The 14,680-nt window shown below is 37.9% G+C and overlaps 1 protein-coding gene across 2 annotated transcripts; it reads right to left on the reverse strand.

The window, feature by feature from the left end:
• Positions 1–5,840: 5,840 nt before the first annotated feature.
• On the reverse strand, positions 5,841–12,011 carry LOC145972029 (proton-coupled amino acid transporter-like protein acs). Of its 2 annotated transcripts, XR_014439028.1 has the most exons (9): positions 11,430–12,011; positions 10,916–11,008; positions 10,401–10,673; positions 9,713–10,067; positions 9,352–9,530; positions 8,548–8,732; positions 7,907–8,147; positions 6,558–7,673; positions 5,842–6,383 (listed from the first exon to the last, which is right to left on the reverse strand). XR_014439028.1 is itself a non-coding variant. In XM_083100194.1 (8 exons), coding segments are annotated over exons 1-8 (1,335 nt in total). In that variant the 5' UTR covers positions 11,432–12,011; the 3' UTR covers positions 5,841–7,666. The 2 variants fall into 2 exon arrangements, 1 of the variants encoding a protein (XP_082956320.1); XM_083100194.1 differs by having other exon boundaries at positions 5,841–7,673.
• Between the last annotated feature and the right edge of the window lie 2,669 nt (positions 12,012–14,680).

The following is a 14,680-nucleotide window of genomic DNA, read 5'->3' on the forward strand; positions in this document are numbered from 1 at the left end:
AAAAATTATAGTTTGTAAAGATATTTAATATGTAGAACCATACGTGCCTAATTGCATTATTTTGTTTATATTTTTATATATCTGTGTTTATATAAAACACACAAGAAATTATATAAAAAAATCTATAAATCTAAAATTTTGTATCATGTCAGAAAATAATTAAATGTAATATGCTTTCTGAAATATACAATGTTTATGATTTATAATATTTTTTATATGTAACAATTCATGAAGAAAAGTTCAAAGTTCCATTGACTCAATTTCATCTCTTAGTTTTTTCAATATAATATTAACTATTTAATATTAATAAAATTTATCGTATTGAGAATATCAAGGGTTGCGTACAATAATCAATACATATCCTATGGAAAATTTTACATCTTGAAAAATATGTTTTATGCAAATTATGAATTTCGAAAACACGCGTTCATCTGCGTATTTCGGAGCGACCGAGAAAGATATCAAAAGAGCAGCCTTTCTCATGCTATTCCTCAAAGAAAGCAGGATTGCGTTATGCAATCCACTCTTACGCATTTATATACGTGTACGCAAATATCATACAAGCATACATCCGTTATCCATAGTGTGCAGGCGAACGAAAAGCGAGCTCGACGAAGTCGGCGGTGGCGGTGGCGGTGGCGGTGGCGGCGGCGGCGGTGGCGGCGGTGGCGGCGACGGCAGCGGCGGCGGCGGTGGTGGCGGTGGCGGCGACGGCAGCGGCGGCGGCGGTGGTGGCGGTGGCGGTGGCGGCAGTGGCGAGGTAGTCATGACGACCGCAGCGACCAATCATCCGGAAGTAACGCAGCGCGAGATAACTCTGCATCCAATCAGGTTTAAAGCGGGGACAGGGTTGGCCATCCCCCGCGGAAAATCACCCCCGTAGCGAAATTTTCACCGTACGAGGGTAGATATACAAGACGACAGACGGCTTTCTCCCTCTCCTTCCTTCCTTTCCTCCCTCTCTCTCTCTCTCTCTCTCTCTCTCTCTCTCTCTCTTTTTCTCTCTATTTTTCTTTTTTTCTCTATCGCTATCGTACTCTGCTCTCGAAGCTAGGATGACAGTGGGACGATAGCAGTTGTTATCCCTTCTCTCGATCTTTTTTTTCGTTTTTTAATTCATAACCTTCGACCGTCAGTGATAACCTGCAGGTAGCTGATAAGGGAGCCGTGTCTAGGGATGAGAATGTCTGAGGCGAAGGGATGCGGCAGTAGTGGCGGCTGATGAGGTCGAAGATCGAGTTTTATACAGACGGAAGAAAAAGGCTAAGAGTTTTTGGCATGGATATCTAATCTTCAGGATCTATTTCTCGTGACTCTTTTTGTGCCGTATTTTTCTTCATGTATCGTTCTTCACTGACGGATTATTCGCAGAAATAAAAATTTCGATGTAGCAAAAATATATAACGAATATTCTCAAATATTTACTAGATACTCAAAGATCTTGCAACTAGCCGATTTTTAAATACGTATTATATGCTTTCGTTTTTTTTGTTTTTTGATATTCGTTCATTGTGAAAATTAATTTATATAATTATTTTATGTAAAAAATATCTTCTATGATGATAAATGTAAAGATATTAATGTAAGAAAATATTAGTACTCGTCTAAAAAAGAAAATCCAGGAAATTAATCAATATAATACGAAGGCTTACTTTAAATATATACATTGTATATGATATTTTTATTAATTTCTTGAGATATTTTGTCTTAAATAAACTTATCGTCGTTTCAATGTGTTATAACAATTTTTTTAATACATGTCTATATGTATAAAGCAACAAAAATATTAAAAATAACATCTATTGACTCTATCTATTGCAAAATCAAATCAATCAACCATTGATCAAACTTAATTTATTTTTCGTTATAATTTATCGCTTGCATTACTTTTTATCAGCATAAAAGACATTTTTCATGATATGTTCGATAAGCGCACGTGTAACACGGTTCGCATAGCTCTTCTCTCAAGGTACTCCGTAAAAAGGAAAAAAAAAACATATAGCTTACACCTAAATGTGCCGTCTTATATATATCGAAAATGCGTTTATGGTCTGGCAGCGGGCCGATAAGAAACCCCATAAAACGAATGGCGTCCCGTAAGTGTTCGCGGCGTAACTTCTGGGTCGTCCGGGCTGTATCTCGCATTTGTCACGTTTATCGACTTCGCACCGTGTACTCCGCACGGTTTCACCGTGACACAGTTCGACGCACGAACGAATCCTACCGCTTTCCACCACGTTGCGGGCCCGCAAGGACGATACTTTCAAAGTGAAAACTTTTTAACCCGTATCCAGTTCCGGAATACTCGTTATGCGGCTTATCCGAAAACCGTCAATAAGAGTTAAATGAAGTAAGCAATATAATCATTTTCTCGACAATCAGTCATATCTTTACGAAACAAAATTTTAAGATTTAGAAAAAGGCTGTATCTGATAAGACGTTTCTGAACTGAAAAAATAAATAGAGAGTGATTTTGCACGGAAAATGTAGGAGATAAAATTAAATAATCTTTTCGAAAAGAGAAATGTACTTTTCTTTTAGCAAAGTTTATTAGTGCAAAATTTTGCGAAAATATGATAAAAATATGACTTTTTCGAAAATATTCAGATATTTATTTAATTGTTGTTATCCACTTATATCATATTTTGCCGAATTTTAAATGGACATTTAAGAATATTCACTAGATGACTTTGCTATGTTGAACTGTCGCTCTTGCGGAAAATTCTCTTCAAACAGCTCTTGCTGGCAAATCTCGCGCGAATTGCTAATTCGCTTCGCGTCTTTTTGATTACGATACAAGCTCAGGGAAGCGGAAGGAAATAAAGGAAGAAAAAAATTTTTTCTCATCAACTCTCTTTCTCTCTCCCTCTCTCCCTTCGCACTCACGTAGCGTGCCTACCTCCGCGTGGTGAAAGATGGATGGATGAATTCCATCGTTATCGAGTCGCACCCCCGTTTGTGAAACGAGGCAGACCTCACCCCGCCCGCAAAATCTCTCGGCCGAACGTGCATATTTCCATTTGACACGCCTCGCCGGGCGCCTGATTTTATTAAAAACCTCCGTAACCCGATTCCGCGCTCTCCCACGGGGAATAAAATGTTTCTTCCATACTCACAACTTTCTCTCGATTTCCACAAGATGAGCGCGATCAGTTTTGATGCTCTAGAGATATAGACTGGGTCACACGATTTATCCCATTTGTGGCATCTGAAATTAATAATTCTTTTAAAAGATTTTTGGCTATATATGTATGTATGTAAGAGAAGAATATGTATAACTGAATAATAAAAAATATGTATAACTGAATAAAATACTAATTTTAAAAAATTTACAAATATTTTCGGACAAATTATTCTGTCTGATCTTACGATTTTAATAATAAATACATCTGTAATGCATGGATTATCAAAAATAATTATTCAGATGGTTTTTAAATAAAATAATATTTGAAAAACATTATATACATATTTTTCCGCATGAAAATAATAATAATATAAGTATATAGGGATATTTATTGCGAAATAAATAACGTTTTTAATTGTAATAATGTTTATAAAAATTTTGAAAAGAATATCAGGAATTCTTATTTAAGATAATATTTCAAATTTTTAAATTGGCATTAATTATTTCAAACTTTTTGCAAATATGCGTTACATACAAAACATCGGATTTATATACAAATTTTTATAAATTAATTTATAAATTAATTAAATAAAAATAATATATATTTCTTGCAATTTAGAAGATTTGTCCCTCAAAATTAATAAGATCAGGAATAAAGGATGAAAAGCAAAACTTTACTAAAACAATAAGAACTTTGCTAATCATATTGGTTGGCGTACAGTTCGTTACTGATACATTTGACCCTTCGTTTTCTAACTCAATTAGATGTCTTGATATACGAGTATTCTTAGATGCCGAAAATCTGGAATATACAGCGAAAGGAAAAAAGAAAGGGAAAAGACGAACAAGACGGCCGCGAAACGAAAGAGGAAGGGAGAAAGTCAGCATAGTAAACGAGGTCGAGTGTTGGCAGCGTATAATTTCGATGACAAGCAAAGGGGTGGTTATCTCTCGTTGCCTCTCACCCTCTTGCCACGGACTGCGAGTGGTGAGCCACCCCCGCGTGATTGTATTAATTCAAGCCGTCCCCTTCCGCCCCGACTTCCCATTTACACCTCGCTCTCCCTTCTGTTCTGCCTCTTCCTTGCATCTCGTCCTCTTTCCTCGCCCCCCTTCTCGCTGTCGTTGTCGTCCCTCCTGAAGCACAACTTCCGGAGACAAACGAAGCGTATCGGCGTCGCGTATAATGAAGCGCGCTCGTTCGTTTCCTCGGCAGCGCCGTTTTCTTGCCGCTCAACTTCGCGCAAAGAGATGCCAGTCGGTGCCTAAATCTAAATTTGCAGTTGACGATCCTAAAATTCGTGAATCACAGATAATCGATATTAATAGCGCTAAAAGTTAAGTTGAGAAAATTAGAAAAGTTATATTGTCAATATTATTATCGTAAAGAAACGTGGAGACAAAACACACTAATTTTGTCGTAGTAAAACATCGAGTTAATTACTATGTTACATAAAAATTTATTATTATATATCTCATCAAGGACTAGTCTGTTTTTACAAGACAACATGATAAGACAGAAAGAGAGAGAGAAAAAGACTATAAAAAGCAATTTTTTTATTAAAAAATAGAATTTTTTTATGCTACATGCACCGATACTTGTATGCAAAGATACATGAGGTTCATTTATCATTTAATACAAAAGCACTGGTACTACGGTGACTGGTGTGATACTGGTATTTGACAGGCACGTGACGTCCATTGTCATCGGCGCAATATGCGTTATCTCGCCAGTGAGAGTGGATATCGTTTCGCGATGAAAGTCGAAAAGTGGGCGAGCAGAGGGAGTTACACAGCAGAAAGATGATCGTCGGTGCAAAGTGTTCGAAGAGGCTCGGAGTGGATGATCGTGGAAGATCGAAGTGGAAGAGGTAGGTAGGATAGGAAAGGGGTACCAAGCCGTTTAACGATATTTCACGGGGTTCTCGTCGCTCGTAAGGGTTTCCTACGGCGCACGGTATTACCGGAGGCAGTCTTGCAGACTCGAGATAAGGGAAGCCCCCGGTTCCCCGTTTCCGATAGCGAGAAACGGCAGCTAAGGAGCTCGCACCTCCACCTTAGCCTCGCATACGAGAGGGTGGTAGATCCTCGGCGGAAGGAAAGCCGCGAGCAAACCCCTTCTGGTTGCTACGCAGAGTATCCCTTCTTCCCTCTCCCGCCTCTCTCTCTCACTCTCTCTCTCTCTCTCTCTCATCTCCCCTTCCCCCTTTTGGCCGCCATGAACTCGGTTAATATCTGCTTATCCTGTCTTACCATCCGTCTCCTTCGACCGTTTCGCTTCCTACGCGGCTTCCTTCTACTCGTCATGTTAGTTCCTGCGAAGTCTCACAAACTTGCCGACGTCGACGTCGTCGCGGAATAATCTATGAACATGAATACGCGCGCCTTCGAAGACACGTGCAAATAGTTGGCTCTATTTACACATATTCGTGTAAATAAAATAAATGTAAAGATATTGTTTGGTTTTCCGTTTATAAGTATTTAAAAAGTCAAAGATAAATAAAATAGCTAAATTATATTATCCCACGCTGAAGTTGCTCAAGAAAAACGTCCTTTTGTTCTTTTTCCACTATAAAAAGTCGCATTTCTTAGTGACTATATTAATTTTTTCTTTTTGTCTTCAAAACATCTTATTATATAATGAAAGAAAGTCTATTACATTAATTATTATTTTTTTTCTTTAATTCCGAAATAGATGAACCACTAATTGAGATATAAAACAGCGTACGAATTTTTATGAATATACTATTTAAAATAGATCAAAATTACTTTATTTTTATTTTTATAGTAAAATAATAAAACTTTTAATATCTTCCCATATAAAAATGTCGGCGTCCTCACTTCTGATAACTATAGAATTTAGAGAATAATTATTTACTTTTGCAGAAAATATACTTTCCCCTCTAACAAAACGGAGAACTTGGAATGAGACGCTCAATAGCGGCTCTCCCTCTCGGTTTAGCAATTAGCGGCTGTTTAAATGCACGTGCACTCATGCGGTCGGTTAATCTCCGTATGCACGGGGATAGCTTTCTTTCGTTCTCCAATTAGGAAGAAAAAATCTCGATGATAGGGTGTCTCTCGATTGGTCGGTCGTTACTTACTTATAACAGGACACGTGTTCGTCCAATTTTACTTCGATATTTCCACGAGCTTTCATGTGCTCTCGCAATTGCTTTCACACCTGTTTCCAACAGGTGTAACGGTTTATGCAAATATATCATCAGATAGTCTTTAATCTGTTTACATTTCCGCGAAACTGAATTCGTAACAAAAATTTCATAGTTTTATATATTTTTATCTTGCATGCTATACGATTAAAAAATATATATATACATATATATATATCTTGATAATATTAAATGATATGTGTAATATGTGTGTATGTGTGTAATGTATATGTTTATAATATAAGATTAATCGATATATCCACCTGTAATTTTTATATATCGTGAAATTATAAATCCCAGTATAATTTTTTGTCGATAATTTTGAATTTTTGTTGACAAATTTAGCGATTTTTTCGACAAATTTCGCGATTCGCACAACGTTGCGAGCGTTGTGACGTCCTTGGCGACTCATCGATATAATTATTAAACGAGACGTTTTCTCGAGGGCTGGCCGTCGAGCACGAGGGAAGCCGACGACGGGTTCGGTAGAGACCCACACCACACCCGGTGTATCCTCCGGTAATGAACGCAGCCACCTTGAACTGGCAAACGGATGAGCGACCAGGCGAAGGCAGTCTGTAAGGGCGAATCTGAGAGAGAAAGAGAGGACGGTCCCCGAAGTGCGACGGGGGATATGGTAGGTTAAGATGTGGGGAGGAGGGAGGGGGGCAACGGGGACGCGGCGGTAGCCACTAAAAGGGGTTGTGTCCTCTCTATGTGATGAAAGCACCCTTCCGTGTCCCGCTGTATAGAGGCTCTCTCTTCGCGCCGACGCCGCCGCCTCTGCTTTGGTTCCTTCTCCCGTGGATAGAGAGAGAAAGAGAGAGGGTACCCACTTCTCTCTCTCTCCCTCTCTTTCTCTCTTTCTCTCGCCATTTGCGCAACGTCGTCCCCCTGGCCTTCGTATATACCCACACAATCGTGCATTCGCCGTGTCGATACGTGTCTGCCAGTTTCCACGTGTGTCTCCCTCTTTATCATTGCGTCCCTCATGTATGTGTATGTGTGATAAGCCCAGTAGCAGCCATTGACGCCTCGGTGATCTGACGCGATTATACGTGGCGCGCTTCTCTCCTCTTTTGCCGTATACTCCCTCTTTTCTCTCTCCTTTTTTCCCGCTTTCCTCGCTTTTTGTCCTTCACGAGCTTCACGCCTTTTTCGCGGTTTTTCCAGCCGCCTCACCGTCGCCGCCGCCGCAGCTGCCGTGATTAGGCTGAATCGCGCGTAAACGGTAGCGGCTTTACAACCGCGCCCGAAGACAAAAATAAAAAAAAAGAGAAAAATATTACGAAGCGCGCACCGACGGTATTTTCATCAGGCTGCAGATTACGAACAGAGACTAGATTAAGATAACCTCATCGTCGTTGTAACTTTAGTCTCTGGAAAAAATAAAAGGATTATTTCATTATTTCTTCCGTGTTCAAATAAATAATTAAATACATGTATATAAATATAATATTATATAAATATATATATAATATTATATAACTTGTTTTTAAAATTTAAATTCTTCTTAAATTTTAATTATGAATGCATCATCCAAATTCATTATAAAATTACGATTATAAATTTTCAATATTATAAATTATAATGATTCTCTTTATGTGTATACCCATATATAAGAAACTCCACGATTAAGATGAGATTGGTCGTGACGGCACAAATCGCCGCGATAAAAGCGACAGAAAACATGAAGACACCCAAAATCAATCTCCATTTGAACTTTCCGAAATCCTCGTAATGTACGAGAATGTATAAAGTGACCGGGATTAATGTGGCCAAAGTGGATATGCATATCGCGCCGACTAAACCGGTGAACAAATCAAGCTTCGGAATCGCCGCTGCCAAAATGCCTACAAAATATAATTTTTTGCTGTATTTCAAAGAATTTCTATTCACAGGATAACAATAGAATTGTACTGATTAGCATAATTAGAGAGAGAATTGAAGAAATAACATAACGAATATCGTGCGTCGACAGTACACGATCATAGCATCCAGAAATATGACCCGGTCGAATAAGACTTAGACAAAACTGAGTATCAAATTCTGCGAAAGTGGATTCCCGAACTTTAGTAATATCTGAGCCCCGAGAAGCGGACCGTAATCGTGAATGGATTGATCGATTTTACCAAGTTGGTCGCTCCAACACAAAGGGAGATGCAATCCGTCGCGGTCCATCGAATTTGATCGAGAGTTTACCTTAAAGATATGAGAGAGCGGAAGGAAATATAAAGAGAAACTGTCGTTTACACGTAACGAGCGTGATGCCGAAACGAATAATCAGATCCCAAAGAAATGGTGTTCCTTTGCAGGTACCATCCTCGATGGCTGGTATGGCATAGCCGAACTTCAAAATTGTGATGGGCATATAACACTGCAATCCATACGTGAAGTATATTGCCAATGCTTGCATTATCAATGCCGCGATCGTCGGTCTAAAAAAAGTCAATGAAACATAAAGTATAAATTAATAATAATAATAATACTTTATTTTAAATTAATAAAATGTATATATAATGTATATAAAATTAGAATAAATATAAATAAAAAATAATAGAAGTATAATTTTTTGCATCAAAAAATGAGATAATGGCAAATGCTGTTTCTAACCTAATTTAAATAAGAAGAATTTACAAAAATAGAAATTACAAAAACTAAACAATATAAATAAATGAATAAAATAAAATATTATAAAAATCATAGCAGTTCAAAAAATTAAAAAATAGAAAAAGGAAGGGATAATATTATATAAAAAACATATTTAAACAGTGAGCTTATGTAAGAAATTTGCAGCCGCATTTTTTGATGAATTATAATTACTTTCTGAGAAAAATTTGATCGGATAACCTCTTTTTTACAAGTTTTCAATTTTCCATATTAAATAGATTTTTATATACTCAAAGTATAGATTCTGTTAGAGCAAATCAGATTAAATGATATTTTGTACAAATGACTTAATATAATTATCAATCATGTGCGATGTAAAGAATGATATAAATTTCTTTCGTATTCGTTCACAAAATAATTTGTGTGTAATTAATGAGATTATATTACCCATCAAGTTTCTCATGATTACGGATAAAATTGCCGAGCGCATCTGGTCCCCATTTTAAATAACCAATAGATCCAACGAAAATGTGTATTAAAACCAAAAATCCCATACCCCAATTTAATATTCCACATAATTTAACGTAATTCCAAGGCTTTTTCATACTATGCTCTATCGCCAATATCTAAAAGATGCAAAGATTATATTTATTATGTCTACACACATAGATGCAAACATTAAGGACAAAACTACGAAGGTAAATGATAAAAATAAATTTAAGTTTAATTTAAAAAAAATTAATTTTATTCTTAAATTTAATCTTAATTTCAAAAAAATTAATTTTATTCTTAAAAATTAAAGACTTACCACGCCGGGTGAACACATACTAAAAAAAACTACACCAATAAATTTCGGATATAAGTTTATATTCGGTCCGATCATAGTCCATGCATCGCCAATCCCGTCTTTTAACGCGTAAACGATTCCAATACCTCCAGCTGCGAGAAGCAAAATGTTTCCGGCAATAGAAATCGGCGCAATGTCCGCCAGATTCTTCGCCATATTCATTACAAAAAGAAGAGGGAATAGCATAAGTGCGTAGTAACCCTGTCCAATGATTTTTTCTGCGTCTATACATTCTTGAATTATACCGGAAATGAACACGACGTAAACCGAACCGATCCCGATGTAGCACATTAACATCGTCGCATCGACGATGAGCCTGTAAATGAATGAAAATTCAAAAAAGGCCTTTCTCTTTTTAAAAAATTAGCCTTTTTAAGCCCTTGTCTTACAAAAATTAGCCTTTTTAAGCCCTTGTCTTACAAAATTTTAATACATATATGTATCTAGAATGTTATATAATTATTCCCTTCTATTCAATATACTAACAATTATATATATGTTACGTATTACATTAAATATGTTTAATAGTTGCATTTGTGATTACGTTTTGATCATATTTTGATTCATTAAATAAGATATCAAGTTAACATCGCGCATGCATTTTGTTACCGCAAGGATATCCGAAGTGAAATAACACGATTATACGAACGTTGCAGCGCGCGCGGAGATCCACGGTTCTCGCGCACCCGTAGTTAAAGTGGCGACTACCACCTCTTCATATACCAAGACGGGTTTTTTCAGACGGATGCACATCAGATGGTGGATTCTAACGAGCAACTGAAGGGACCCGGCTATCAACAGTCCCATAGACGCCGTGCCAACAATCCCGATAAACAGCCCGACGCAGGCAAACGCGTTTGGCATTGCGAATAGACCCGTTCCGGCTGCGCTTTTGACTAGATTTGCCAAAGAATTAAAGTCCCTGTAAACAGAGAGAATAAATAAAGTACATAATATTCTTTTAATTCCGTAATTCTTGATAATCATTCCGTAATACTTGATAATTCCGTAATAATTGATATCAAAATAATATCAGTAAATAAATAGAAGAAAGAATCAAGAAAAATAATTGTCCCATCAGCAAATTATTATGCGAGATTTTCCTCAAAAATAATATTATTAACAATTAAAATTAGATAAATAACTCGACGAGAAGAGACATACGACACTGGTTTATAAGTGACGCGATGCGAGTGGGGATCATAGACTTCATTATTAGAGGATTCACTAGGTTGTTCTTCAGCCTCTTGTTTATTCCTAAGTTAAAGACAACTCGTGATAAAATCGATTCAAATATTTGTAATATAATTACAATTAATCTCAATAATAATTTTCAATTTATTTTTTTAACTTTTTACTTATGTATATAATTGAATGAATTTGTGATAGTATATTTTTTCATCGTAATAAATAAATTCAATTTTTATCACATTTTATACCTTGCATTTACTTGTATCTATCAGACCTAATATTTTTTGTTCACTTAAATTAAAATAATTCTCTTTAAATTTAATTTCCTAACCTTACTAATATAATAAAGATTCAAATATAAAATGGTGTTACAAATTCTTCAAATATAATTCGAATCAATAATAATTAAACAACTACAATGAATCTTTCAAAGATTTGCTTCGACTCATTGATTCTACAAATCAGATCAATATACATTCTTACTTACATCTCTATCTGTCAACCTGTACGAAAATGTTGAAAATAACTGCTTTCCGCAGATATACGCTCGCTTTCAACACGACTTCGCTTGATTGCGCGTCAATCGTTGCGATCGAATTGCGAGGTAACCCAAGAAAAGAGAAAGAGGATTCTCCCTTTCGTCGCTTGCGGGGACGTCGACTCCGTGACAGTCGTCGTTTCTCACGGTTGATTACGACCGATTAGCCGACATTAGCATGGATTTCTCGCGCAACTAATTTTCACGGGAGAAGCGTGCGGGGGAACAAGAGCGGGGAGATGGACGTAGCCGAGTATTGTGATCCTCTCGCTCGGCTGGACCGAGCTGACCGACTTAGAGCGCGCCTGAACGCGAGTTCAGTTACGCCGAGCTTTTCCCCGAGGGATTTAACGCCCCGCGGATCCTCACGGATTGGATAAAGGGGATCATGGGCGACGTCCGTCGTTCGTGGGCTTTAACCGTGAATCTCGCGGTTAAGGCCAACGACAAACCGCTTTTTTTTTCCTTTGTCTCTGTATGAGACAAAACTCCTTGTGTCAGCAGCGTTCCGGCGAATCCTCTCCCGAATACTTCTTTTTGTTGATGTCTTCACATCGATCTCATCGTAGGGATGTATAGAATAGGATTTATCGGGGGCAAGATTACTTATATTAAATTTACAATATACAATATTGAATGCAATATTTTTTAATATTATATGCTTAAATTAAAATATTATTCTCATCTTAAATTTATTTAAATAGAGTACACATATGTGTATTATTTAAATAGAGTACACATATGTGCAGTCTCTCTATTTAAAAAAATGTGCACATTTTTATTTTTTATAACACTACATCTCTCCCAGTGATACATGTGTTTAATATTTGCCTAATCTAATAAAGAAAAAAGAATCTACGTTTTTACGTCTACAATTTAAATCTTACTAAAAGCAGATTACATCGAAATCGTTCCCAGTTAAAAAAAAGAAAGCAATTCCTGAAGAGGTGAATAGATCTCCGACACACGTTGACGGAACGGGTACCGACGATTATTATTAGGGCAGAAAGACGCCAAAGGTAGAGAAACGTAAAAAGGGACGATAATATCGGGGACGTCCCGCGGTTCTCGACTGTGACTAAATCCGCGGTGCCCATGCAGTGTTTACACTCGAGATGATGCCTCCTAATGCTAATACGTCGCCTGAGCGCGACGCGGAGAGCGCGTCGTAGCCCCCGGGTCTCTCTCTCCCAGTTTCTTAATGCTCAATCGCAATCCAATGAAAAGTGTATGAATGGCAAGCGATTATCAAGTCGAGCGGGCGCCCTCAATGTGTCCGTCGAGGCGTCCGCGGTAACCCCGCTGCGTTAACCGACGTCGAAGCCGAGCCAAATGGTACGAATCTCTCCTCTTCTGTCTCCCTCACGGATCCTCCCTCCCTGCCCTTTCTCCCGGGTCTTCTCCTTTTTTTTTCCTCCGTGCCAGAGACCGGTTGGCCATTGACGACCGCGTAAGCTCCCCGTAGAACAAATTTGGAAACGCGGCGCAGCACGTGGCTGGCTATCGCTGGGCGCAATCATTGTTATTAATCGAGTCAAAGGGCAACTACTGCGTTAATTAGCGGCAATAAACGGCGACTGTAATGATAGTCGAGGAAGATCGCATGAGACTAGAAGCGCGTAATTATTTTTTGTTGACGTTTCAAATATTTTTAAAAATATTTCGGTCTAGACAGACTTTTGTCTTCAACAAAATTTCATATGACATTAACATTATACATACATGTTATATACATATAACATTATATACATATATAATAATGACTACATTATGTAAAATGATAAACGTGACGACACAATATTTCCGAATAATAAAATTAATCAGTTCAAAATATTACAATATGATGTAGCCGCTGCACATGAAACAAACTAGGGAAATCGCATCGAACGATATCGCGTTATTTCGTTAATTATAATTGTTCGATTACAATTTCACATCGACGGGAGGAAGGCTGGGACGGTGCCGGGGGGCAACGGCAGATTCCTCCCTTGTAGTGATAATTAGCCGCCAATGGTTTTCCATGGAATATCGATAATCGTGCGTACCGCTAACGACTGCGATTTCCAGCGGCAAAAGAGATACATATCGGCAGAGGAAGAGGCACAACAATTGGACAGATCTAACGTGTCTGACGCGCTTTTTCCGCATCGTCGACGATGCGCAAAAACCTTTTTGCCAACGTACGCCGAAAATACGCCGTTATTTATCGGGATATCGCTGCTCGATTTGCCACTGCCGATACGGAACCGAAACGGCGAAGCGGAAGCGGAAGCGGAAGCGTTTCATGTGGGGGCGGCTCACGGGCTCTCGCTGCGCTTTCAAAAAATCATTCGAGGATCTTGCCGCTGACGTTTTTGCATTTCGCTCAACCCCCGCGGGCTGTGCGTGTGTGCGCGCGTGCACGCGCGTGCATCAACCACCAAGAGAGCGAGCCTTGACTACTGCCCGCTGCAGCCGCCGATGGCATTCCACCGACCGATTTTGTTTGCCGACACGCTCGCGTTCGCCGCGCACTGAAGGATCGTTTTTTCGGAGTCACTGGCTCGCGTAGTATCCCCCTCTGACCCGGTCGAAAGGACCCGACCTCCTCGGGGTGCGCTTCGAGATGCTGCACGTGCCACGATGAAATCTCGCGCGTCAGAAATACATTAACTGCCGTTGATATATTCTCTGACAAAAAAGTAAAATATATATTTATGTGATAATAAAGAAAAAGTTACGACACACTTTTATTTTTTGTCTCTGATCCATAGCTAAAAATAAAAAAAAAATGTACGCTCATATATAGTTATTACCGATCTACGCTTATCGTCAGATTGTATCACAATTTTGATAATATTGTTTCAAATTTTCATGAAAATGCTCTGTTTTGAAAAAGAATAGAAATCAACGTCGGAGAAATTTATTTCGAAATTGATCTTTCCATTAAAAACTAAAACGAAATATACTAAAAACTAGAAAAAAATATATATATATATTTAAAAACAAAAACATATAGAATAATATGTATAATAAAATCTTCATCTATGAAAAATCGGTTCAATACAATCTCTTCATTTATTTTCTCCTGTCTGTTAACTTAAATCAAATGGCCTATGTTTAATAAAATTTCCCTCTCTTTTTCATTTTGAATTAGTTTCGAGCAAGCTTATAAATATAATGAAATATGTGTTGCGCAAAGACGAAACAAAAAACCGATG

The sequence above is a fragment of the Camponotus vicinus genome, unplaced genomic scaffold, assembly GCF_025532165.1.
Source record: "Camponotus vicinus isolate PSW18456_S1 unplaced genomic scaffold, iyCamVici1.0 SCAF_5, whole genome shotgun sequence".
Taxonomy (NCBI): Eukaryota; Metazoa; Arthropoda; class Insecta; order Hymenoptera; family Formicidae; genus Camponotus; species Camponotus vicinus.